General features: G+C 34.2%; 1 protein-coding gene across 7 annotated transcripts in view; it reads right to left on the bottom strand.

Moving 5' to 3' along the window:
* TBCK (TBC1 domain containing kinase) overlaps nt 1-25563 on the bottom strand; it is a 404858-nt gene that overhangs the window by 378663 nt on the left and 632 nt on the right. For 4 of the 7 annotated variants that reach the window (XR_003420996.2, XM_053217081.1, XM_027061941.2 and 1 more), the window contains exons 2-4: nt 19825-20045; nt 19046-19123; nt 3696-3768 (exon numbers count right to left, since the gene is read on the bottom strand). Coding sequence is in view for 5 of the 7 variants with exons in the window: in XM_053217081.1 (XP_053073056.1) it covers nt 3696-3768; nt 19046-19123; nt 19825-20017 (344 nt within the window). In the remaining 2 variants the exon portion in view is untranslated. Of the gene's footprint in view, nt 1-3695; nt 3769-19045; nt 19124-19824; nt 20046-25563 lie in introns of those variants that run through there. The other 3 variants (XM_053217079.1, XM_015062608.3, XM_027061955.2) reach the window with 2 other exon arrangements.

The following is a 25563-nucleotide window of genomic DNA, read 5'->3' as shown; positions in this document are numbered from 1 at the left end:
CTTTCCTGCTCGCGCTCTGTCTCTCTCTCAAAAATAAATAAACATTAAAAAAAAAAAAAGAAATATAAATGGTATGAGAGACAACATGAAATCTGCATAAATGCTATTCATGTTTATCTACTCAAAGAATATGCCTCTATCTGTAACATTTTATCCTCATGAAGACATACAAAGGCATTGAAGAAAGGTGGCTATCAGATTTGTCTCTAAAACAATGATAAAAGCTGATGAGTATAGAAAAGTAAAACTTTCCACAAGTTAATGGATTTAATCTTATTGGCAAAGCAATATCAATTATATCTTTTTACAGTACAATTGAAAGTAAAAAAAGAAAAAAAAACAGTGAAAGGACAGAGCAGGAGGTAAAATGAAATTTATCTAAGGCACCAGCTTCTCTTTTCTGTCTTAGACTTTTTAGTAAGTAAAGGAATAACAAGTAGGAGCAGAGAAAGAAAATTCAATATCAGAAGGAACAGTCTACAGTTACTACTACCCTGATGACCAGAGAATTAATCTAGTTGTAGCTTACAGGGTCCTCCAGAATGACTGGGAGCATAAGCCCATGGATAACATCAATTTTCAGAATGTAGATCAATTATGATCTTAATAACTTTCTTCATGTCCATGAAGACCTTGGTCCACCTTTAGTACTTTGATTCCCTTAATACTCTACCTTCTCTTTATGGTATAAACTCTTCCTTTTTTCTGTCTCATGTAGCCTAAATGAATACTGAATAATTTTAAGAAATTAATTTTTAAGTTATTTTTCAGTTAATGTTGGTTTAGCATTTCCCTCCTGTTTTTTTTTTTTTTTAATTACATGTATGATCTCTAAGACTTCTATGACAGCCAGCTTCTAAGAAGATGCCCAAGGATCGATCCCTGATGTTTAAGATTCATATTCTTATGTAGTCCCCTCCCATACTGAATAGAATGGCTGACTTCTGTATTCAATTGACTATTTCAGAAATGATGGTGTGTGGTTCCTGAGGCTAGGTCATAAAAGGAACAGAAACTTAGAGAAGTCAACCCCATACTGTAAGGATAGACAAACACCAGTGGAAAGGCCCTCAAAATAAAGAAGAATTAAAGTCTACTGTCAACAACTGGCACCAAATGAGTGAGTTATCTTAGAAACAGATCATCTAGCCTGTCAACCTTTCAGATGATTATAGCTCCAGTTTATATATGGACTGCAACCAACCTCATGAGATCCTGAGTTAAAACCATCTAGCTAATTCATTCCTGAATTCTTGACCCTGAGAAATTATATGAAAGGATAAAAGTTTATTGTTTTTAAACCACTAAGTGTTGAGGTACTGGTTAAGCAGCAACAACTAATTCACACTATTTCTTCTTATAGAAACAAAGAAATACAAACAGGTATGCCATTGGATCAAGCACCTTCATTAACAACATAATATTGTTGCTATATAAGGGATTTAGAATTCAAGCCAAGTAAATAATGGAACAAGTTTTTGTTGTTTTTTTTTTTTTTTATAAATGAGGCATAATTTACATAGTTGAGATGCACACATATGAAGTGTATATTCCAGTGAACTTTAAGTTTTGCAAGAAAATGCACCACATAAGTAATACCTTGATCAAGATGTAAGAAATTTCCATAATCCAGATAGTTTCCTTGTCAAGGCTATTTTGAATCAGTTCCTACATTGTCCCTTCTCCCAACCAGAGTTGAGTACTGTTTTTATATCTATCACCATAAGTTCTGATCATTCTAGAACTGGCTTCTTTTGCTCAGCATATTTTTAAGGCTCATCATGTTGTATGTAGCAATAGTTCATTCCTTTTTATTTTTGATTAAAATAACATGATTCATTCTTCCATTGATGGACACTTCAGTTCTTCCCAGTCAGGGGCTACTATGAATAATGTTTCTGGGAACATTGTTGTGCAGATATTTTAGTGAATATGTATTTCTCCTTTCTCTTGGTTAAATACCAAAGCAGGGCTAGGATTAGAGTGAGGTAAATGAGGTACCTTGGAGACAACAGTTAAGAAGGTCCTCTACCAAGGAGTGGAATTGCTGAATCATAAAACTTTTGTTTCTATAACAATTTGCCTTTTAAAATATAGCACTGAAATTTTACACTTAGATTTGTCATGAAATCTACCATTTAAATAAAGGGCATTGGTAGGTTATTATATTAGCATAAGAAAAAAAATATACTTCCAAAGGCAGTAGATCAATATATTACTATCAAACTTAATACATATTAAATAAAATATAAAGTTAAGAATAATTTCCCCTAGAATGATCCCTAGATCAACTAAAACTCCTTGTTTTATCGATAAGAAATATGATTAAAAGAATTGTCCAAGGCTGCCCAGCTAGTTAGTGGCTTTTTCATCATACATAATGCATTGTACATCATTATACAAAGTTAACCCAGGCTCAGTTATATATTTCCTAGCTAAAGACATGGCTACAATTAGTTTTAATCTTTATACAAATATAACCCAAGCAGATTTAAAATAAAGTGTTGTTTTGGTTTTTTTTTTTTCATAAAGATGTGACTACAATTTGTTTTCAATTTTGATGTCAACTAGTTTTCACAGAGAATACTTTTTAACATCAGTGGCTATAAATTAAAGGATAATTTAAACTGGCAAACAGAATAAGATGTTCTTAAAAACACAAAATCAAAGACTATGACATGTAAAAATCATAATTATAAAAACATATTCATTAAATAAGGCTAAGCTACTTCTAAATATATACAAAAGTCACTTTTAGTACCTATGGTCAGATTAGACTCTTCCAAAGAAGTAAGGCAACGGTATACTTGGTATGTGCATTCTTTCATTCTAGAGAACACTTAAAATCAAATCATTTAAAGGATCAAGGAAAGTATTTTATTCAATTTATTTGTTATACTTTTAGTAAATAACTACCATCTAGCAAGATACACATTTTTTTCCTCCCTTGAAAAAAATTTGTTTCATCTAGGATATAGCAGTGATTTAAAAGTATTAATCAAGAATAAGAATATTTCTTCAAAAGAGGATGGATAATTACAATCCTACAAAGACTTACGACAAACATTTTTCATTGGCTTAGTACAACTTTAAAGTAATATTTCCCATGATTTTAAGATAATTTCAGAAAAATGTGTGAAGAAATTCATTTAGTAGTATATTTGTAATAATATATATGCCAAGAAATATACATTTCTTGCCAGAAATGTCTGAGACAGAAAGTAACTACTGAACCACTGAATTAATGTAATTTAACCTATATCATTAGATTCCACCCAAGCTATGATTATTCTCTCTCCATTCAACATGGTCTTTCCTTAACACAACTTACTATGTCCCTAGGAATACCAGTTAGAAGTTACCAAGTACTACTCATAGGAAAATACTCTTAATCTCACCTACAGAAATGCTTAGTACTGAAAACATTTCAAATTTTCATATATATCTTTTTTAGGAATTTTTTTGCTAAGCACTCTGGAGAATGCCTAGCTCATAAAAACTGGACACTGGACAATGTCAACATTGAATTTTTGTGAGGCCTGTGAATTAAATTTCCTAAAATAAAATTTACACCTGGATTTTATCATTAAACAAGTAACAAAAGAAATAAAAACTCTGCAGTTTCTAGTTAAAATGCTTTTTTTTTTTTTGCCAATTTCTGCTGTTCATGTAATTGTCCTGATATAACACGGTACCTCATGGGTTTCCTCTCTCGAAGCAAGTCTTCTAGACTCCGTTCACAGTGTTCAGCTACCACCACCAGTCTCTCTGAGTAAAACAAAGTAAATCCACTTTATATTTGATTTAAAAAATGTTTAATAACAAAATAATATAGCCCATTAAAAATATTAACTTACAGTGTTAATAGTATTTCAAGAGTTTTTCAAACTCTATGTTAACCACATAGTTACCAAGTATATAAAAGAGAGTAAATATGCAATAAAACATCACATTAAATAACAATTTCATGTCATCTTGTATTTTTGTCTAGAGTTTCTCCCATGCGCATCAGGAAAAACAGATGGAAAGTTTTACTTTTGGAAGAAAGAAGTGACCCTTCTTCTGACACAGACTAGGAAAAGGAAAATCTTGGATGAAGATATAAAGAAATTTTGAAGTGAAAGGGAAATTGGGAGCTAGGGACAAATTGTCTTGGCAGTCTGGTTCAAACACAAGGTTTTGAAACTGAGTTTAGAAACTTGAGAAAAGCAGAAATGTTCTGAATCATGACTATGAAGAAAGAACAGAAAATTGATGTGGGATTATTTGTAACATCATGGGGCCTGCTAAGATTAAGTAATAATATAAAATTTTGGTGGGCACAATCAATATTATGATGTAATTTTTATTTTCCAACAGATGAAGAATACAATAGCACAGTTCTGAGGGTCAATCTATATATATATTTTTTTCATCACTTATCCCTAATGACTAACACATTGTCTGACACATTTTTTTTTTTTTAAATGAATGAATATAAGAGGAGTGAGAGAAAAGTACAACTGGTTTTACAAGTGGTTGGGAACTTCTAAAGTTATTTCAGGAGAGATCAAGGGTTTAAAAGAAATTGGGGTTCTGTGACTATCTATGCAAAATGGGTTAGATAAGGAAGAAAGTTAACACAAAATATAGATGGCAGACTAGGATGAAACAAAGAAGTAAGAGCACAAACAGATTGAGAATAGTGACTACTGCAAAGAGGTTTGATGAAAATGAAAAGTAGTTAAGGTAGAAAAAATGAAATAGCAGATGGGAAAGGAGAATTTCAGAACAGGAGATCTAGCATGAGGAACAACTCTCAGTAACAACCGGTTCAAAATATGGGCTTGCATGTGGGAGTAGAGATGAAGGACAATGGTATACAGGCAGTCATGCGAGGTATGAGGGCAGTATATCACAGGGGTCAAGTTTCAGAAGCTGAAGCTGTCGGAAGTGGTGGCATTATACAGAATGATCAGAAACAGAAAAACTACAAATGCTCTATATGAAAGCCATCACTGTCAGATGAAAGACTCCAAGTGATCTAAATAGGGACTTACAGAAAATTAAATTTAAAAGAACATTTAATGAGGGGGAGAAAAGGAAAAAGAGAATGAAAAAGAAAAACAGTTCAGTCAAAAAAGTAAGCAAAGTTGAACCTGAAGCAATTTAGTACAACTATGAAATTCTAAGAGGAAAAAACAAATAATACTATCAGAAAAACCAAATGGGAAGCTGCTGCATTCCTTTGCTTTCATCTGACAACATTTTGTCATTTTTCCTAATACCTACCCAGCTGCCTGTTCTCAGTCTCCTCTGTACAGTGGCACCTGTTCTACCCTAACTGAAATGCTTCCAGTTCCTCCACCTTTGATTCTGGATCTTCACACTGTGTTTTCTCATTTACTCCCAGGGCTAAAAAATTGGCAAGTTTTATTTCAAGTCCAGAACTCCTTTCTGCATTGCAGACTTTTATAGATAATTTCTCACTTTAACACAAAAGTCACCTCAAACTTGACAGAACTCAAATTGAGCTTATCCTTTGCTTCCTAAGTCTCTTCCCTTGAGTGCTATCAGAAAACTAGTAACACCATCCTGCCTGCTGCTTCGGCTAGAAACTTAGGAGTAATCTCCCTTTCTCAAATCCAAACAAAAAGCCCTGCTATTTCTATCTCCCAAATATTTCCAGGGTCCATGGTTTGCTCCATCCACCACAATGTGGGTCTAAGCCAGTATCCTCTCATTCGATCATTGCAATAATCTCTTAATTGATCTCACGTTAATTCTTCTTACCCTCCATCATATTTTCATACTAAAGTCTAAGTGATAAAATAATAATAAATCTGAATATATAACTCCCTCTCTACCTTCATCTTTTGTTAGTTTGGCTCATCAACTTCCAGTCGTGCTGGCCTTCTCGCTCCCATCTTGAAGTACTAGCCTGAAATGATCTTCCCCATTTCTTCTCCCAGCTAACTCCTATCAAGAAACATAGTGGTTAAGAGCACAAACTCATCTGTTTAAGCTCAAATCCCAGGCTTACTACTCATTGGCTCTGTGACCTTGGAGGAATTTGCTACTCTCTGTCTGTGCCACAGTTACGTCTTCTATAAAATGAGGAAAAAAAACAGCACCTACCTCATAGAGTTGTTAGGTTGAAATAAGTTAATACATAATAAGGGTCAAGAATAGTGCCTGGCACATAGCAATCACTATCTAAATGCTAGCTATTATTATTATTATTATTATTATTATTATTATTATTATTTGTTGCTTAGTTAAATGTGACTTCCTTAAGGAACACTTTTCTGGTGCCCCCAGATCAATTTGCTCCTCCTATAATATAATCAATTCTACACTGTACTTTAGTAGCACTTATTTCAACTCTAAGAATCTGTATACATTTTCATTGATTGTCTTTGTCCTCCACTAGATAATATGCTTCATGATGGCAGGAATGTTGGTCTTGTTCAAAATGTATCATCAGTGTCTAAAACTGGTACCTCAAGGGGTGCCTGGGTGGCTCGGTTGGTTAAGCATCTGACTTCGGCTTAGGTCATGATCTCACTGCTCGTGAGTTTGAGCTCCATGTTGAGCTCTGTGTCAGGCTGTGTGCTGACAGCCTGGAGGATGGAGCCTGTTTCAGATTTGGTGTCTCCCTCTCTCTCTGCCCCTCCCCTGCTCACACTCTCTCTCTCTCTCCTTCAAAAATAAATAAACATAAAAAAAATAAAAAACTTGCATGGCACCTCAAACATGCAAGTATCTAATACAAAACTATTTGTTAAATAAACTAACTTCAGCAAAGGCATGATGTAGCCATCAGAAATGAGTAAGAGTCTTATATGATAGTCATTATCTAAATAGAGATCTGTCCTGTGTAGAAAATTATATGCCTTTGTTGTAAACTAGGCATAATAATGTCTCAATAGTACTGATTTCAAATATAAGACAAAAACAACAGAATTTATTAAAACATGTATGTTCCGTTAATTTATAATTTTAAGTTGGCTATCCATAAGTCTCCATACCATGAGATATTTCCAAAGTGTTGGCACTAGATTAAAATTTGTCTGGCTTAAAATAATTTAGAAAAAAAATTGCTGGGCTTCTTCTGGAAACTCCTTCAAAATATCATAAACCAGAGTTGCCAAAGCTTCAGGATTCTATGGAACTTTAAACCATTACTTTAATACAGCAAAGACATAATCCTTGGCAGAATATCAAAGTTTCTCCCAGAGGTAATGGAATATACACCAAAACAATGTTTCCAATATGAACCAGTTTTTTCAAGAAATCATTAGAGAGTCTTCATCCTGAAACTCTGGACCACTGTTTGAAAATAACTTCTGTTTGTTATAAAAACAATATAGTTTCACAGAATAAAATATGACAAAAATATCTGGGAATAGTAATGTGCCAAATATAAGTCAGCAATGTAGTGGCATTATTTATAAAAAACAAATGTGACACTAAGATGAACTTTAAAGAGCAAAACATACAAGAACTGTGAAATAATCTTTCTTCTAACAAATATTTGATGAATGCCAAGTATCACTGCAGTGTAACTACAGCCTGAACTGTATGTTTCCAGTCAATGCTAAGAAACTGAAAAGAGTACAATATTCAGCAAGAAAGATAATGAAGAAGTTGAATCAGAAGAGACTAAAAGAAATATCTAAATAAACATTTTTTTACTTAAGAGGAAAAAAGGTAAATTGTGAGTATGTTAGTATGAAAGGTTATCAGAATATAGTTACTACATCATTCTTTTGTGATTCACAGTAAAAACTGAGACTAGCTCATCACTTTTTAAATATAATATCTAAATAAATATTTATGTGACAAAACTGATGAATAAAATTCTGTGTTTACAACCCAGTATTGTTACAAGGTCACTGTGATGATCAGTTTTATGAGTCAACATAACTAGGCTATAGTTTTCAGTTATCCAAACATTAATCTAGGTGTTACTGTAAAAGTATATTGTTATAAATGATCAAGATCTATAATCACTCCACTTTAAGTACGGAAGATTATCCTGGATAATAAGGGTGATTCTAATTCAATCAATTGTAAAGGCCTTAAGAGCAGGATTGAGGCTTTTCTGAAAACAAATTCTGCTCATGGACTGCAGCTTCAGCTCTTGTCCAAGAGCTCAGCTTGTCCTTCTTGATAGCCTGCCCTATGATTGGATTTCAAACTACTCAATCCTCACAGTCACATAAGCCAGTTCCTAGCAATTAATCTCTTAAAATGAATATTCTGCGGGTTCTAGTTCTCTCATGGAACTCTGAACGGGTAGAGACACTTAGGTTGAAATGTATATTCAGCTAAAAATATGGAACAAATTATCTTAGAGGTCCTTAACAATTCTATTATTCTCTACCTGAATTTCAAGTCTTAGTTAAAATAATTTTGTTTTTTATTTCATTAGCAATCACCAAAAGACTTCTGGGCAAATTAATACCAAATAAAATGATTACCATTACCATTTATAATCCTCACTCTGTTTCTAAACCCTGTTGAAATTTCAAGTTCAAAAGAAAAAGATTAAATTTGTTAACTTAAATTTTTTCATGGTTATTGGTTTTTTGTCTTTTAAAGATACTTTGCTCAACTTTTCTATTAATAAATCAAGTTCTCAAATTCTAATAAAATGTCCACGATTTTTGAGATTCAATACTTCATCTTGAGTTAGGAAGAAACTAACATCATCTCGAATCAGTTTTGAATGATCTATACAAAACAGTGAAAGCCTGACTTGTGAGCTAACCCATCATGTGAAAACGTAATGTTACAAAAACAGACCACATATCACACGTAACTCCAAGTATGAATGGGAAGGTGGGAGGATTAACCATAAAAAGATGTGAGATAGCTGCAAAGCAAGAACAAAATAAAAGGGGGAAAGAGAACCAAAATCAAAATTCTTTGAGGAGACAGTTAAGTGGAGTCCAAACCAAAATCATGTGGTGTTACATCGAGAAGTATGTGTTGTACACCAAGGAGATTGCTGAATGGAACCTTTTCAAATTTTTCAAACTAAATGTAACTGAAATCATAGGAATGCTTTGGAACAAACAGACCTTTATACAATATTTAATTTAGTTATTTGCTTTTTATGCATACAATTTTTCAGGACAATGGACATTGCCAATATAAACAAGATAATGAAATTCCCTAACTTTTTGACAATCACTGATATTTTCATTCCAGGCAGTCAAACTTAAAACATACGACTACTTTACATATCCAAGACCTATGTTACCCTAGAAAAGGCGCTGCTGAGATAGGAGCAGGGCAAGCAGGGTAAGCATAGTAACCAGAAGTATGGTGGATGGGCCTAAGGGAACTGCCCAGATTGTTGAGCTAGCTTCAGTAGTGACAAAGTCTAACAGTGCTAAAGAGATCAGTTTCTATTTGACACTGATAACCAAAAATAAAGGTCTTGTGCAAAGTAAGCAATAGTGTTCCCCAGAGGGGTTATATCATAAGGTTTTCCCAAGTTCAGTGTTTACAGGGGCTCATTTAGGTAAAGGGAAGAAAACAAAGAGTGTAAGAAATATCTAAGATTATTGAGTCAATTATCCTGAGTAAAGAAAGTCTAGGGAGAACTGGATAGAAGCAAGACTCCAATCATATGAAGTGATGCTCCAAACAGGCTTCTGGACATAGTGGAAAGAAGTAAAAGGCACTTTAGGATACAAGAATGAAGAAGTCCTAAGAACTAGATAGCAAGAGTTTGGGAAGACAAGCATACTTCAAAATTGCAGATGAAAAACAGCAACATTAATTATGGTCACCAGTCATGAATGATAATGAGAATCTACTATATTGCCAAGCTTTGCTTGGAGTAGTTTTGAAACTGGATCAATGCTAACAATTGGAAATTCTTTAGAATTTTTAATTAGATTGGTAGTGGTGGGAAGAAGTGTTTGAGGCACTGAGGGATTGATAATATCTATCAGCTCTTCGGTGATATAAAAAGCCCCAAATAATTCCTATAATTTTTAAACATTTGGTTAATGCCATCGAAGCCATTCATCAAATAAAAACTGTAGCAAAAAAAAAAAAAATTTTTTTTTAGACAATAACAAACTTGCCAAAAGTTCCTTTCTAGACTTTTGGCAAATGGCTAGCGCTATCTATAAGGTGTACTATAGGTATAGTTACCACTCCTCTTCATGATTATATTTAAGCCAATTACAAAAAGCACCCCTCCTTTCAGAACGAACTAGAGAATCAGATTTCAGTTCCTCCTTATTGCATCAGCCAGAAGGTTTTGTGCAAAACTCTATACAGTGGCTCTGAATGTGCGTGTCTAGATTGGCAAATAATGTGATAGGGCACACCTATCACAGGTCAAATCAACTTTGGAGGCTGCTGCCTACATTAGAACTTCTCCAGATTGTCTTTAAATAAACAAGAAAAATTCTCTCCATGTAGTCAATACTTTGCACAAGTGCTTTTAAATCCTTTCTTTACATTATGATTCCTTTTTGAGATCAGATTAAAACTATGGACTCATTAACCAGAAAATGCTTGTACATACGCGTACATACACAAATTGAGTGTTAAATTTAATTTAGTTAGATGTTCACTCAGAGAAAAATTGGGACAAGAATTTACAGAGGTTTCTCCTTAGAGATTAACACAAAAAAAGAACAATAAAGCAAATTTAGCTAGGTATATCGAGAACACTGGCCATTACAACATAACATAGGATATCTCATATCCCCATACCAAAGAAGATTCTATACTAGTGTCTTCATATATCACCTGAACATACAATATATTGCATGAATATTATAAAGTTCGCAATTATTTTTCCAGATTTAAGTAAAAATTTAGAAATTATTTTGTTTGAAGCGGTTAAATTTTCATCTTTGCCTTGACCTACAAGAAGTCTACCAAAAAATTTATAGTTAATGTGAAGAAACTATGTATTAATATTACTAATTTAATATCTTACTCTTTGTTTCCTTTCTCCCCATCTTGATTATATATTTTCTTTCATGAGCCAACTGTACATATGATATGTATGTGTATATATATGTATATATCATATATATGTACGCATACAGTATATATGTATGTATATGTATATACATACAAACAATATATACTATGTATATACATATATACATGTATATACATATAATATATAACATATAACATAAAATATAGTATATAAAACATGTAACATAATACATATATACACATGTAATATAATATATATATATAATACTATATGTATACATACATAATGCTGTATGTCAATTTTCTGGGAAAAAGATTATAATAAATTAAGAAATGTAAATTCCTTTAAAAATAAGAATGATTAATGAAGAACACTGATATTGGGGTGCTGGGATGGCTCAGTTGGTTAAGTGTCTGACTTGGGCTCAGGTCATGATCTCATGGTTTGTGAATTCAAACCCTGCATCGGGCTCTGGACTAACAGTGCGGAGCCTGCTTAGGATTATCTGTCTCTCCCCCTCTCTCTCTACCTCTCCTCCACTTGCATTCTCTCTAAATAAATAAACTTAAAAAAATGATATTAAGATTTGCTTTCTTAGGAATATGACAACAATAAAAGGCCAGAGCATCTCTTGAAAATCTGTTAATCCTTTTAGGCCAGTGGTACCATTAGAACAAATGAAAGTAAATAAAAGTTCAAACACAAAAGCCACTCCTCTGCGTTCCAAAGTCCCCTATCCCACCTAAACTCTACATATAGGAGTTTGACAAATATCTACATTCTTCAATGTAGAATTCAACATTCTTTCCTTTGTACTCCCATGGGATGGCACATTGTACATCATCTGTTATAACAACTATTACTATATTATAATCAAGTTTGTATTTTTCTCCTCTACTACTTCTAGACCTTGAGAACTGGGATCCTATGTTAGTGCTCTTCATATATCTGGCACATATATCTAGCATAAGGAGGGCCATAGTATTAGAAGAGACCATTAAAAATATTATAACACCAATAGACTGATGTTATGAATGCCAAAGCACAAGGTAAGAAATGTCAGAGTAGAAAGAAAGACTGGTTCCAAAATATATCTTCAATTCATCAGCATCTTAATAACTCTGCTTCAATTCTAGCTATCGGCTCTTCCCTCCAAATTTGCTTCCTGTGGAGAGAAATCCTTATAGCATTAATACAGACCCACCTACATTCTCTCTTGAAAGGTTAGGCCAAAGCTGGTAAATATTTACTAATATTTGCTGAATAGATCAATCAAAGGCAAGGCCAGCTTGCATAAGAAAGAAAGTCCCAACAGAACAATGTTTAACATGTCTGTGCACATGTGTGTATGTGTATATATTCAAGTATATACTTGAATATAAAAAAATCACAAATTTTCATCATCAGCAAGACAATTAACTCTCTATTACCACTTTCCTTCCCATATCTCTTTTTTTTTCCAAAATTTTTTAATGTTTATTTTATTTTTGAGAGAGAAAGAGAGACAGAGCATGAGCAGGGGAGGGGCAGAGAGAGAGGGAGACACAGAATCTGAAGCAGGCTCCAGGCTCTGAACTATCAACACAGAGCTGGATGTGGGGCTCAAACTCACAAACCATGAGATCATGACCTGAACCGAAGTCAGACGCTTAACAGACTGAGCCATCCAGGTGCCCCCGCATGTCTCTTATGAGGCCACTAGACATAACTAAATATTCAAGACACTAGGTATGTAATAGAGCTCCGGAGTATTTAAGGTATTGAATAGCTTTGATTGTAGAAGTGCCAATATTTGCATTAATGTACACTTATTTCAACTTTAAAAATCTTTTGAAATATGATAAAATGTATTAGTATTCTACCTCTCTTTACTTACTAATTGTATGACCTTAGATTAGTTACTTAATTGCTCTGTATCTCAATATCCTTATCTGTACAATGAGAATAGTTAATAGTTCCTATCTCATGGTAATATTATGAGGATTAAATCAAAATATGTAAAGCACTTAGAATACTGCCTAATACACAATGCTCAAAAAATATTAACTATTAATATTACTTATTATAAAAACATTTTCTAATCAAAGTCTATAAAATGTAAATGTTTTCAAAGTAAATACTTTTTAAAAGCCATACCCAGACTACTTGGAAATATTATTTAGCCTATTTGTCACAAAACAAGGAAAATGTTGTTTGCATTTTTTGAGGGTCATTAATATTAGGTTGAAACACATGAAAATGCCATTTTTATAGGAAAATAATTTAAATATCAGCAAATGTATAGGGTTAACTTTTACAAAGTGTTTTGTTAGAAAAATTAAATACATTTCACTGAAATGCACTTAATTATAAGAAATAAAACATCTGCATGCAATTAAGTTTCCAAAAATAGTTTTTAAATAGCTAAAATATTACCATCATAAATATCTAGAATTGAATAGATTAATATTTGTGTCCTCCCTCTCCTAGGATTAAGACCTAATAATCCCCAGTGCAATGGTGTTTGGGGGTGGGACCTTTGTAAGATAATTAGGTACTGAGAGCTCTGTCCTCATGAATGGGATTAGTGCTTTTATAAAAGAGACCTTAGAGAACTTCCTGGATTTTTCCACTATGTAAAAAATGCTGTCATGAGGAAGTGGGCCTCACTAAACATGGAATCTGCTGGTTCCTTGATCTTGGACGTCCCAACCTCTAGAACTAGGAGAAATAAATATTTGTTATTCATTCAGTTTTTGATGTTTTGTTATAGCAGTCCAAATGGACTAAGATATGGGATGCAAAATAATCTGACTCTGAATCTGATACCAGAATCTGACTGAAAAGGCAATAAACATCTTCCTAGTGAAACACTAACTTTTTAACCAATAGGGTTCAACTTTTCTACTTTGGTTTTCTAAATGGAATTTTATATGAAAAGACTAAACTCCAGCAGCAAGGGAAAAAAAAAATCCTTAACCTACAAGGGAAGACAGATCAGGTTTGCAGCAGAACTATCCACAGAAACTTGGCAGACCAGAAATGAGTGGCAGGATACATTCAATATGCTGAATCAGAAAAAGTATGCAGCCAAGAATTCTTTATCCAGCAAGGCTGTCATTCAAAATAGGAGAGATAAACAGTTTCCCAGACAAAAATTAAATAAGTTTGTGACCACTAAACCAGCCCTGCAAGAAATTTTAAAGGGGACTCTATGAGGGGGAAAAAGATGAAAATAAAAAAAAAAATTAAAAAAAAAAATAAATACCAAAAGCAACAAAGATTAGAAAGGACAAGAGAAGGCCACCAGAAACTCCAACTCTACAAGCAACATAATGGCAATAAATTCTTACCTTTTAGTACTCACTCTAAATGTCAATGGACTCAATGCTCCAGTCAAAAGACACAGGGTAACAGAATGGATAAGAAAACAAGATCCATCTATATGCTATTTACAAGAGACCCACTTTAGACCTAAAGACACCTTCAGTCTGAAAGGGGATGTAGAACCATCTATCATGCGAATGGTCAACAAAAGAAAGCCAGAGTAGCCATGCTTATATAAGACAATCTAGTCTTTAAGATATTAAAGACTGTATCAAGAGATGCAGAAGGGCATTATATCATAATCAAGGGGTCTACAGACTAAGAGGACCTAACAATTATAAACATTTATGTGCCAAATGTGGCAGCACCCAAATATATAAATCAATTAATCACAAACATAAAGAAACTAATTGATAGTAACACCATAATAGTAGGAGACTTCAACACCCCACTCACAACAATGGACAAATCACCTAATCAAACAATCAACAAGGAAACAATGGCTTTAAATGACACACTGGACCAGATGGACTTAACAGATATATTCAGAACATTTCATCATAAAGCAGCAGAATATACTTTCTTCTCCAGCGCACATGGAATGTTCTCCAGAATAGACCATATACTGGGACACAAATCAGCCCTAAGTACGTACAAAATGATTGAGATCATACCGTACATATTTTCAGACAACAACGCTATGAAACTCGAAATCAACCACAAGAAAAAATTTGGAAAGTTAACAAATACTTGGACACTGAAGAACATCCTACTAAAGAATGAATAAGCTAACCAAGCAGTTAAAGACGAAATTAAAAAGTATATGGAAGTCAATGAAAATGATAACACCACAACCCAAAACCTCTGGGATGCAGCAAAGGTGGTCCTAAGAGGAAAGTATATAGCAATCCAGGCCTTCCTAAAGAAGGAAGAAAGATCTCAGATACACAACCTAACCTTACACCTTAAAGAGTTGGAAAAAGAACAGCAATTAAAACCCAAAACTAGCAGAAGACAGGAAATAATGAAGATTAGAGCAGAAATTAATGCTATTGAAACCAAAAAAAACAGTAGAACAGATCAATGAAACCAGAATCTGGTTCTTTGAAAGAATTAACAAAATTGATAAACCACTAGCCAGTTTGATCAAAAAGAAAAAGGAAAGCACCCAAATAAATAAAATCAAGAATGAAAGAGGAGAGATCATAACCAACACAGCAGAAATAAAAACAATAATAAGAGAATATTGGGGCGCGTGGGTGGCTCAGTCAGTTGAGCGTTCGACTTCGGCTCAGGTCATGATCTCACAGCTTATGAGTTCGAGCCCTGCATCAGACTCTGTGCTGACAGCTTGGAGCCTGCAGCCTGCTTCAGATTCTGTGCCTCCCTCTCTCTCTGCCCCAAGCCACTCGCATTCTGTCTCTGTCTCTCTCAAAAATAAATAAACATAAAAAAAAAGTTTAAGTAAAGAGAGTATTATGAACAACTACACACCAATAAAATGGGAAATCTGGAAGAAATGGACAAATTCCTACAAACATATACACTACCAAAACTGAAACAGAGAAAATAGAAAATTTGAACAGACACATAACCAGTAAAGAAATTGAATTAGTAATCAAAATCTCCCAGAAAACAAGAGTCCAGGGTCACATGGCTTTCCAGGGGAATTCTACATTTAAGGAAGAGTTAACATCTATTCTCTTGAAGCTATTCCAAAAAATAGAAACAGAAGGAAAACTTCCACACTCATTCTATGAAGCCAGCATTACCTTGATTCCAAAAGCAGACAGAGACCCCACTAAAAAGGAGAACTATAGACCAATTTCCCTGATGAACATGGATGCAAAAATCCTCAACAAGATACTATCCAACCAGATCCAACAATACATTAAAAAAATTATTCACCACGACCAAGTGGGATTTATACTGGGGAGGCAGGGCTGGTTCAATATCTGCACAACAATTAACGTCATTCATCACATCAATAAAAGAAAGAACAAGAACCATCTGATCCTCTCAATAGATGCAGAGAAAGCATTTGACAAAATACAGCATCCTTTCTTGATAAAAACTCTCAAGAAAGTAGGGATAGAAGGAGCATACCTCGAGATCATAAAAGCCATATATGAACGATCCAATGCTAATATCATCCTCAATGGGGAAAAACTGAGAGCTTTCCCCCTAAGGTCAGGAACAAGACAGGGATGTCTACTCTCACCACTGTTACTCAACATAGTATTGGAAGTCTTAGCCTCAGCAATCAGACAACACAAATAAATGGCATTCAAATCATCCAGAAGGAGGTCAAACTTTCACTCTTTGTAGATGACATGATACTCTATATGGAAAACCCTAAAGATTCCACCAAAAAACTGCTAGAACTGATTCATGAATTCAGCAAAGTTGCAGGATATAAAATCAATGCACAGAAATCGGTTGCATTCCTATACACCAACAATGAAGCAACAGAAAGAGAAACCAAGGAATCGATCCCATTTATAGTTGCACCAAAAGCCACAAAGTACCTAGGAACAAATCTAACCAAAGAGGTGAAAAATCTATACACTGAAAACTATACAAAGCTTATGAAAGAAATTGAAGAAGACACAAAAATGGAAAAAGATTCCATACTCCTGGATAGGAAGAACAAATATTGTTAAAATGCCGATACTACCCAAAACAATCTACATATTCAATGCAATCCCTATCAAAATAACGCCAGCATTCTTCACAGAGCTAGAACAAATGATCCCAAAATTTTTATGGAACCAGAAAAGACCCTGAATAGCCAAAGCAATCTTGAAAAAGAAAACCAAAGCTGGAGGCATCACAATCCCAGACTTCAAGCTATACTACAAAGCTGTAATCATAAAGACAGTATGGTACTGGCACAAGAACAGACCAATGGAACAGAATAGAGAAGCTAGAAATGGACCCACAAATGTATGGCCAACTAATCTTTGACAAAGCAGGAAAGAATATCCAATGGAATAAAGACAGTCTCTTCAGCAAGTGGTGTTGGGAAAACTGGACAGCGACATACAGAAGAATGAACCTGGACCACTTTCTTACACCACACACAAAAATAAACTCAAAATGGATGAAAGAACTAAGTGTAAGCCAGGAAGCCATCAAAATCCTCGAGGAGAAAGCAGGCAAAAACTTCTTTGATCTTTGCTGCAGCAACTTCTTACTCAACACATCTCCTGAGGCAAGGGAAATAAAAGCAAAAATGAACTACTGGGACCTCATCAAAAAAAAAAAAACAAAAACAAAACAAAAAACGTTCTGCGCAGCAAAGGAAACAATCAGCAAAACTAAAAGGCAACCGACAGAATGGGAGAAGATATTTGCAAATGATATATGAGATAAAGGGTTAGTATCCAAAATCTATAAAGAACTTATCAAACTCAACACCCAAAAAACAAATAATCCAGTGAAGAAATGGGCAAAAGACATGAACAGACACTTCTCCAAGGAAGACATCCAGATAGCCAAACAACACATGAAAAAATGCTCAACATCACTCATCATCAGGGAAATACAAATCAAAACCACAATGAGATACCACCTTACCCCTGTCAGAATGGCTAACATTAACAACTCAGGCAACAACAGATTTTGGCAAGGATGCCGAGAAAGAGGATCTCTTTTTCATTGTTGGTGGGAACACAGACACTCTGGAAAACAGTATGGAGTTTCCTCAAAAAACTAAAAATAGAACTACCCTACAACCCAGTAATTGCACTACTAGGCATTTATCCACAGGATACAGGTGTGCTGTTTCGAAGGGATACATGTACCCCCCATGTTTATAGCAGCACTGTCAACAATAGCCAAATTATGGAAAGAGCCCAAATGTCCATCGATGGATGAATGGATAAAGAACATGTGGTATATATATGTATACACACACACACACACACACACACACACACACACACACACAATGGAGGATTACTTGGCAATCAAAAAGAATGAAATCTTGCCATTTGCAACTACATGGATGGAACTGGAGAGTATTATGCTAAGTGAAATTAGTCAGTCAGAGAAAGACAAATATCCTATGACTTCACTCATATGAGGACTTTAAGAGACAAAACAGATGAACATAAGGGAAGGGAAACAAAAATAATATAAAACAGGGAGGGGGACAAAGCATAAGAGACTCATAAATAAGGAGAACAAACTGAGGGTTGCTGGAGGGGGTGTGGGGCGGGGATGGGCTAAATGGGTAAAAGACATTAAGGAATCTACTCCTGAAATCATTGTTGCACTATATGCTAACTAACTTGGATGTAAATTAAAAAAATAGAATTGAAAAAAAAAAAAAAAGAAAGGGAACAATGATGAGGGGTCAGGTGGCAATAATAATAGGGGGTGTCTGCCTGGTGAACCTATGGGCCTCATCAGGGATCTGTCCACTGGCGGAATGACAGTCTTCCCGGCCTTAAGGAAGAAGAGAGGCTTCAGCATGGAGAGGGAAGCATTTGGACATCATGGACTATACAATAATTTCTTTGAATCTTGACTATGTTGGGGGATGAGGACATGTTCTCTGAGGCTGGCCCTCCTCCAAACTACCAGCTCCTGTTTATGTTCCCCCACCACAACATGGCTCAGAAGAGACTCAGAAATATTTGGTGTGCTACAAGGAACCTCTGTTTCTGGAATGAGGCTCTTTTTATTTAGTTGCCCAATGCTGAGAACATTTTTCCTTTGATAAAAGCAGCAACGAGGAAAAGTCAGCTTATTCATTAATCGCTCTCTTACCTATTAAGTGTCTCAGCTTATGCAATACCTTCTTATGCCCTACACAGCAACCACATAAGAAGGCAATAAACACTTCTTCTGAACTCATAAAAAAAAAAGAGAAAGAAAGAAAAGAATAAATTCCAAAAGAAAAAAATAGTGACTGTTTTCATTTGAAGACAGGCCAAATAACTACTTTCAATCATAAAATACATTTAAATAGACACTTCTCAAATTTCTGGTATGAGAGCTTTCATTTCCTTTTTACAGAATTGAAGAAATATGCTTAAGATAGGTGGTTTCTCTGAAAGAGAAAATTAAAAATCCTGATTCTCAGATCTGAAAAATACGAATCTCTCAAATGTAGTCATTTATTAATTTACTCACTCAGCACTTACTGAATGCCTTCTATGTACCAGGTGCAGTACTGTGTCTCTGAGGTTAGGGGCAAAAGTCATTTAGTCCTTATCTTCAAGAACTGAGAATCCTCAAAAAAGACAATTTAAATAGAAAATGATAATAAAATCTGATAAAAGATATAAAAGAAATTAGGAAAGGGATTAAGCTCAGATTGCAGAGAATAATATAACCCAGGAAAGAAAATAGCAGAGTATAAAAACAGGGACCTGTGAGGGGCCAGGGCAATCAGGAAAACTCAAAAGACTCAGTTTGGCTGGACTGAAGGTGAGGGCATGCACATACCCACATATACTGACTATTGTATGCGCTCACTATATACTTGTAACCTAATCAAGGTAACAGAGTATGGAATACAAAAACAGAAGAAAAGAACAACTTACCATGCTTTCCCCTAGAAATATCCACATACTGGCAAAGTCTGGGATGAGTGATGGTCTTAAGGATTTGAAATCGCCCCAAAATTTTGATGGAATTTGGTGTAAGAGGAAGCCCATTACTTCCACAAACATCATGTGGCAGAGCTGAGGCAAAGAAGGTAAAGGCACCCATTTCAGCATCCTTCAGGGGAAACATTTCAGAAGCCTAGATCTTCTAAGATAATCTGGAAAAGGAGAGAATTTTATGACAGATCAACCAAAAATTAAGCCAGTGTTTTCTCACCTTAACTATGATTAATAATATATAACTTGGAGGAAAATGCCAATCAGAACACTTCACAGTAAAAAGAATCAAAGTAAAAAAAATTCCAAGATAATATCTACGAGGAAAAACCACCCAATCATAAATTTAGATTGTAGCTCTAAATCATAATCAAAGATTTTCAATGGCATAAAAAGGCAAAAAATAGAACATTCCCTCCTCATGATGTCTGACAGTGTTAAGAGGAAGTCTGTTATTGCATATTCACATTAATAAGGATCTTCTGTTTACCTAAAGCTTGAACAACCCATAGACCATCAAGAATTTTTCCTTCTTGCAAAGTAAGTAAAGTCAGAAAAGATGAAATAGGTATTCCAACCATTACCTTTAAATTATCAAGGCCTCTATTAATAGTAAAAATTAAACTAGATAACAGAAGCCTCTATGTTACTTAACTAATAAGTTTTGGTTTTGTGCTTGGTAATTTCCATGTGATCTGTTTTAATTTATTCCCTCAACAATCTTCACAGATGTTATTGCCTCCAGTTTAAAGATAGATGTTTCATGTATATATCTAGGGCAATCCTATTGGCATGGTCTCCAAAACAAATAGTGCCCCAGAGTTATGTAACAAAGCAACCTGGAAATTAAGAAACCTGCTCAAAATCAATCTGAATCACATTAGGGCAATCACAATGAAAAAGGTCACTGAACAAAAAGATCTTTCACCCAGGTGTCTCACTACAAAGACATTCCATTGGTCCAGCACTGCATTCTTCCTTTCTCAGCTTTCACAATCAAAATGTTGGAATTCTAAATCAAAGTAATAGACCACTTTTTATGTCTGTGCAGAAACCTCATTAAAAACATTAAAAGGAAATACTTTTAAATGTATAAATTCATAATAAGGAAGAAAACAGAAAAGGGCCATGACCTAATGAAAGATTCCAAAACCCCCAGTAAAGCATTTGGCATATGAAGTATTGTTTTAAGAAGAAAAAGAAAGAAACTATAAAGTATATTGCAGTCAAGACCTCTGTTGGGCCTCTTCAGATTCAGAAACTTGAGATCACAAAAGCAGAAACAATGGGGAACAGAAGTCAGAAGAGGATTTGAAATGAGAATGATAACTTAAAGGGCTGAAGAATAAAAGAATTAACTTTGTCACTGGCCCCCCATTACTAGTTAGTTATTTATTCTCAAAGGAAAAGAGGTAAGTTTCTTTCCTAGAAATAAACCAACTTTGTGAGAATTATAATAAATAGCTAGTATGGGCATGGTGACAAAGGCAAACTGCTCTTAATTCTGGAATTTGTAGGGCCCCAGTTAAGATATAACTATCTACCCAGCCATCCTAAAACACAGAATAGCAGTCAACAAGCCTGTCCATATACACAAAGCTCTCAGACAGACTTCCTTAACTCTAAAATAATGAACTGTCCAGGAATCATCAGATAGTTGAAGAAAGACCACATCATAATGGGCAAAAAATAAAATAAACAAACAAAAAAACCTGCCCTGGAGGTGACTAAAATAAGTTATGGAAAAGAAAACAATGAAAACCAAAACAAGTTGAAATATATTTAGAAAGATTTGACATGATATTACATAAAAAGAGGTGTAGCAAAACATATTTCACAAAAGAGTAAAAAGGAGTTGCTGGTACATATATGAGAAAATGAACATCCTCATTAATATTCAAGAAACTGCTCATTAAAACTATAGGAGAATTTATACCCGCCAGAGAGCAATAGTTAAATCTGATTAATTAAATTTGATAATACAAAATGTTACGATATGAAGAGAATATAAACTAAAACAATCACTCTGGAAAACAGTTTGACACTATTTTGCTATTCAATTCCGGCAGAAAGTCCTACACACATAAATAAGGGATACATGCAAGAAAAATCAGCATGGTGTTGTTCCTATTAATCCCCAAACTGGAAACTTAAATATCCAAAGACAGGTGAATGATTAAGTAAACTGTACGTTCATCTAATGGAAGAGTATACATGACAGAAAATAAGCAAATTGTAGCAACATATATCAGCATAGATAAATCTAAATATAATGTTGGGTGGGGAAAAAAAGCACATAAAATGTATGCCAATATACATAATATTCAACAAGAAAAGCTGAATAATAAATAATTCAGGAGTATGTACATTTGAGGTAATATATTAAAAAGTAAGGTAGGGGCAACTGGGTGGCTCAGTCGGTTGAGCGTCCGACTTCAGCTCAGGTCACGATCTCACAGTCCGTGAGTTTGAGCCCCGCATCAGACTCTGTGCTGCCAGTTCAGAGCATGGAGCCTGCTTGATTCTGTGTCTCCCTCTCTCTCTGCCCCTCCCCTACTCACGCTCTGTCTCTCTCTAGAAAAAATGAATAAACCTTAAAAAAAATTTTTAAAAAGGTGATAATAATAATAATGAGGAAGAAGGGGAGGAGGATGGAAGGAAGGAGAAGAAAAACATGAGGATACAGTTACCACTGTATGAAAAGCAGAGTGAGATTAGGGAAGAACCCATAAGAAGCTTCAACAATCTTGAGTAATATCTTAGTTTTAATTGGTGGATTTAATGGGTGTTCATATTATTATTATGCTCCAAATTTCCATATTCTATATCTACATATGTTTGTGTTAGAGACCACATACTTCATATTTTTTAAATTTTAAGTTGAAAAAAATTTAAAAATACAATGAATTGATTTCCAACAAAGGCCAAGAAAATCAATAGGGAAAGGGCAGTCTTTCAGCAAATGGTGCTGGAACAACAATATATCCATATGGAAAAGAAAAAAAATAATCCCTCAATTCCTACTGTTACATCCACAAATATCTGAGATGGATTATAGACCTAAATGCAACCTTAGGATAGCAAAGATTTCTTAGGCAGGATAACAAAAAGCACTAACCATAGAAGAAAAAATTGATAAAATGAACTTTTTTGGAGTTTTGGATGTTCCGCATCTTGATTGGGGTGGTGTTTGTCACATGGATGTTTACATGTATCAAAACTCATCAAACTACTCACTTAAAATCAGTGCATTTTAAGATATGTAAATTGTATCTTATAAAAAATAAAATTAAGAGAATATGAGGAAGGAATAATTAAAAATGAGTGGTTGGAAATTAAATTATTACCAAGTTAGACTGAAGTGTTGGAAAAGAAAGTTGAGACAACTCCTCAGAGTATGGAACAAAAAGCAAATAGATGAAAACATAAGAGAAAAGATAATAGATATAGTAAATCAAACCAAGTATACAAAAACCACCTTACAACAGTTTCAAAAAGAGAAAGAGGAAAATAAAGGAGAATAAATTATAGAAGACAGAATAGGAGAAAAATTCCCCACAGTTGAAGGGAAATTGTACCTTCAAATTAGAAAGGCTTATAATATCGAGGAGGGTAAATGAAAAATACCTACACTATGACATTTTTCCTAGCTCCTTTCAATGAGTTCACTTCAGGAATAAACTCACAAGACATGTCATCATACATTTTCAAAGCATCAAGGAAAACTAAAATTTTTTAGTCATTCCAGAAAGAAAACAAATAGTTCAGGCCTCAACAAATTAAGAGTGGCATTCTCATTGTCTCATGAGCAATAGTGAAAGTTAGAGGACAGTGAAGCTTTGAAAGACTTAAAGAGACAAAATTTTGCTTCTATACCCTGCCAAACTATCCATCATTATAGCAAAAATAAATAATAATAATTTACAGCCATATGAACATTAAAAAATAAAATTAACATCCACATACCTTTTATGAATAAATATTCTTAGGATGTATTCTACCAAAACAGAGGAGAAAAACAAATAACAGAAAATGTGTGGTTAAGAAACAATGTAACTTACCAGAGTGTAATCTGTTCACATTAAACAGAAAGTAATTGGGCTTTAAGGGAACATCTTCAAGCAAAGATATGGAATGGAAGCTTCTCATACAAAGAATGAGAGGACATGGTAAAGAAAGCGTAAGATGGAAGGATTTGGTGAAAAAAAAAACAATGTAACTAACTTTCCCTCAAAAGAAAACAGAAAGTCCTTTGTAAAAGTGAGGAGGGTTAAAAACTATATAAGATGTACATGGCCCAAAACATAAATCACACTTAACTATGGCATAATTTTTTGGTCATTATAGGGGAAGAAAGAAGAAATCAATCTGATGTTAATATTACAAGTCTTCTCCTTAGTGTGGCACAGGGGTCATGAAATTAAGAAACTGGGAAGGAAATGTATCATAGCATACTTTTTGACTCTGTACTTAGGAATATTTACAAAGCCATAATATTGTAACATTTTGTTATTTTTTAGCACACATAAAAAAGCAAAAAAAAATTGTAGTTAAGAAATGTAATATAAATATTAACCTTAACAATGTATAAATAAAAGTCCAGATAGGGGATGGTGGAAGTGATACAGTTTTTGCAGTGGTAATGAAGGTAGAGGCATTACTTTCCTCATTTTACCAAACAAGGAGCCAAAATATATTTTTGAAAATTGTGAAAAAATAATTTCCGTATATTATTTAGAATTATAACATTAACCAATATGAAAACTAAAAAATGTAATGACTATTCAAAACTTTGGATAAGGGAGGTTATGGATAGTTTGTCTTAAAAAGTAAAAAAAAAAAAAAAAAGAAATCAAGAAAGAAAAGAAAAAAGAGTGAGCATTTTCTCTTACTATTCAACATATAGATCTAAGGTTTAACAAGGTTAAAAGGGGTTATTTCTGAGGAATAGGACTAAGGGTAGGAAGGAAGACACTAAACTATTGCATTTTATTATGCAATCCTTCTATATCATACTATTTGATTTTCAATTAGACAGACTATCAGACAACTGAAAAGCAAAGAACCAAACAAAGAAACGCAAATGATTCAAAAAGGTAAGACACGAGTTAGTGTAAAATATTTCATCAATGTTCTTCTTCAACCACCAAGCACTCATATAGATGAGTGCACATAAAAAGTTTCACATATAAAAAAATATACACATAGATTTGTTCACACTTGGTGAATGGAAGAAAGCTAGAGAAAAAAAAAACAGTTGAAGTTGAGAGAGAGATTAGTTGAGGAAATACAACGTAGGAATGGGGTTTGAAAATTCATTCATTCAACCAATATCTTGAACCTATTTTAACTCAGGTGTTTTTCCAGCTTCAGGGCCAACGACAGTGAACGAGACACAATCCCTACCCACAAAGAACTTGGGAGTCGAAATTAGATTGGAGGTCGGGGGGCGAAGGTCAAAAAAATAGTACAAAAGATACCGATTTCATCATGAATAAAATAATTCACACATTTCTTCAACGGGCGAATAACACTAGTTCATTTATTTTATATACTTTACCTCAAAAAGTTGTCTTTCTGTCCCAAACAAAAACAGGAACCAAGGGGCCTTGAAAAGAAACCACTGGCAATTCTAAAGGAACTTCCAGTTGTTCACATTCCCCCATTCCACAAGGGAAC

This window comes from Acinonyx jubatus, chromosome B1 (assembly GCF_027475565.1).
Source record: "Acinonyx jubatus isolate Ajub_Pintada_27869175 chromosome B1, VMU_Ajub_asm_v1.0, whole genome shotgun sequence".
Lineage (NCBI taxonomy): Eukaryota > Metazoa > Chordata > Mammalia > Carnivora > Felidae > Acinonyx > Acinonyx jubatus.
The sequence above is the reverse complement of the archived record's forward strand: the minus strand, read 5'-3'. Positions and strand labels throughout refer to the sequence as shown.